General features: G+C 36.6%; 1 protein-coding gene across 1 annotated transcript; it reads left to right on the top strand.

Moving 5' to 3' along the window:
• The first annotated feature begins 248 nt into the window (after positions 1-248).
• On the top strand, positions 249-1,171 carry LOC120251377. The gene is made up of 2 exons (XM_039259911.1): positions 249-1,029; positions 1,137-1,171. Exons 1-2 carry the CDS (start codon positions 249-251, stop codon positions 1,169-1,171), a joined length of 816 nt encoding a protein of 271 aa, XP_039115845.1.
• Positions 1,172-2,382: the final 1,211 nt, after the last annotated feature.

Here is a 2,382-nt window from a genome sequence, read left to right as displayed (position 1 = left end):
AGGATGAAATAATTGTTAATTTTTATTTCTTAAGTCGCCCACAGGTATTAAGGAATTTTAATTATCCATTAGTTTTATCAATGATTATGAATCTATTTTGTTTTTTATATTCTTGCCCACAGGTAGATTGTGATAACAAATTGGTTCATATTTTTCCTTTCGGTAAGGCTTGCATTGGTAAGCATACCAACTTATTTTATTGCCTTGAATATTATGATTGATATGTATGTTATTTATTTATTGTAGCTATGCAATCAGATACTTTTGATGAAAAGTGTCATGTTCCCATGTTAAGGGGTGATAATTATAAAGATTGGAAGGAGTTAATTCTCCTCCAGTTGGGATGCATGGATTTTGACTATGCTATAAGGAAGGATGAACCATCTGTGCCGACAGACAATAGCACTCCTGGTGCAATTGGCTTGTATGAACGGTGGAAGCGATCTAATCGCTTGAGCATGATGTACATTAAGACACGTATATCTGCTAGTATCCGTGGTTCAATCCTAGATTGTGCAAATGTAAGAGATTTGCTGAAGGCAATTGATGATCAATTTGAATCTTCAGATAAGGCTCTTGCTAGCACTCTCATGACCAAATTATTATCTATGAAGCTCACAAGTGTTAAAGGTGTGCGAGAGCATATCATGAGGATAAGAGACTTAGCGGCTCAACTTAAGGCTTTAGAGCAAATCGATTTTTCAGACGCTTACCTTGTGCACTTTATCTTGCACTCTCTTCCACATCAGTATAACGCTTTCAAAATCTCGTATAACACACATAAAGATAAATGGTCTATTAATGAGCTTTTGACCATGTGTGTTCAAGAGGAGGGAAGGTTGTTATTAGAAAAGAGTGAAAGTGCACATATGGCTACTCGAGGTAAGAAGAGAGGACGAACCAACCTGAAAAAGGATAAAGACAAACCACCTGTTCAGATCGAGAAGGTGTCCAAGTGCTTCTTTTGTAAGAAGAAAGGGCACATGAAGAAGGATTGTCCGAAACTCAAGATTCATCTTGACAAGAAAGGTACTGAAATTTCTTTCGTTTGTTATGAATCTAATATGGTTGATGTTTGTCATAACACTTGGTGGATTGATTCTGGTACTACAATCCATATTTTTAATACCTTGCAGGGCTTCTTAAGCCGAAGGACACTGACAAAGAGTGAAAAATTTATTTATTCAGGGAATAAGATTCGTTCACATGTGGAGGCAGTCGGGACATGCAGATTAGTTTTAGATTCGAGGGCTTTGTTCTAAATTTGGAAAAAGACCTTTTTATATTCCTAGTTTTTTCTAGAAATTTAATTTCAGTTTCACAACTTGTACCATTAGGATATTCCTTTAAGTTTTTATGAAACATATTTTCGTTTGTTTTATAATTCTTCTCTTGTTGGGAATGGTGCATTGTGTGATGGTCTTTTTTTCGAATTTATTTACAAAAGTAATGTTTCTTATAATGTGTTTCATGATCAAGTAAATGTTGGTATTAAGCGTAGTGTTTTTGAATGATAAATCTTCTATGTTATGGCACGGAGATTGGGACATATCTCCATAAAAGAGAATTGAGAAGTTGGTGAATGATAGAATCCTTGACTCTCTTGATTTTTACCGACTTTCAAACTTGTGTGGATTGCATAAAGGGCAAGCAAACCAACAAATCTAAGAAAGGTGCTAGGAAGAGTTCATGCTTATTAGAGATCATACATACTGAGACATTTGTAGTCCAGAGATGGACTCGTATGGTCAGAGATACTTCATCTCTTTCATTGATGATTATTCACGCTTTATGTATCTCTACTTGCTTGGTAATAAGAGTGAAGCATTGGGTGCGTTCAAGATCTTTAAAGCTGAAGTAGAAAAACAATGCGGTAAGCAAATAAAGATCGTGAGATCAGATAAAGGTGGAGAATATTATGGTAGGTACACAGAGGATGGACAAGCACCAGGTCCATTTGCGAGGTTTCTAGAAGAGCATGGTATTGTGGCCCAATATACTATGCCTGGCTCACCAGATCAAAATGGTGTAGCAGAAAGAAGAAACCGCACTTTAATGGATATGGTTAAGAGTATGCTTAGCAACTCCAAACTTCCTCGATCCATGTGGACTGAGGCTCTTAAAACAGCAGCATATATATTAAATCGTGTTCTGACCAAGGCAGTATCTAAAACTCCATTTGAATTATTCAAGGGTTGGAAACCGAGTTTGCAACATATGCGTGTTTGGGGTTGTCCAGCTGAAATAAGAGTGTTTAATCCACATGAGAGAAAGTTGGACCCAAGGACTCTTAGCGGTTATTTCATTGGTTATGCCGAAAGTCCAAAGGTTATAGGTTTTATTGTCCATCATATAGCACTCGAATTGTGGAATCAAGAAATG

The sequence above is a fragment of the Dioscorea cayenensis genome, chromosome 20 (assembly GCF_009730915.1).
Source record: "Dioscorea cayenensis subsp. rotundata cultivar TDr96_F1 chromosome 20, TDr96_F1_v2_PseudoChromosome.rev07_lg8_w22 25.fasta, whole genome shotgun sequence".
Classification (NCBI taxonomy): Eukaryota; Viridiplantae; Streptophyta; class Magnoliopsida; order Dioscoreales; family Dioscoreaceae; genus Dioscorea; species Dioscorea cayenensis.
The sequence above is the reverse complement of the archived record's forward strand: the minus strand, read 5'-3'. Positions and strand labels throughout refer to the sequence as shown.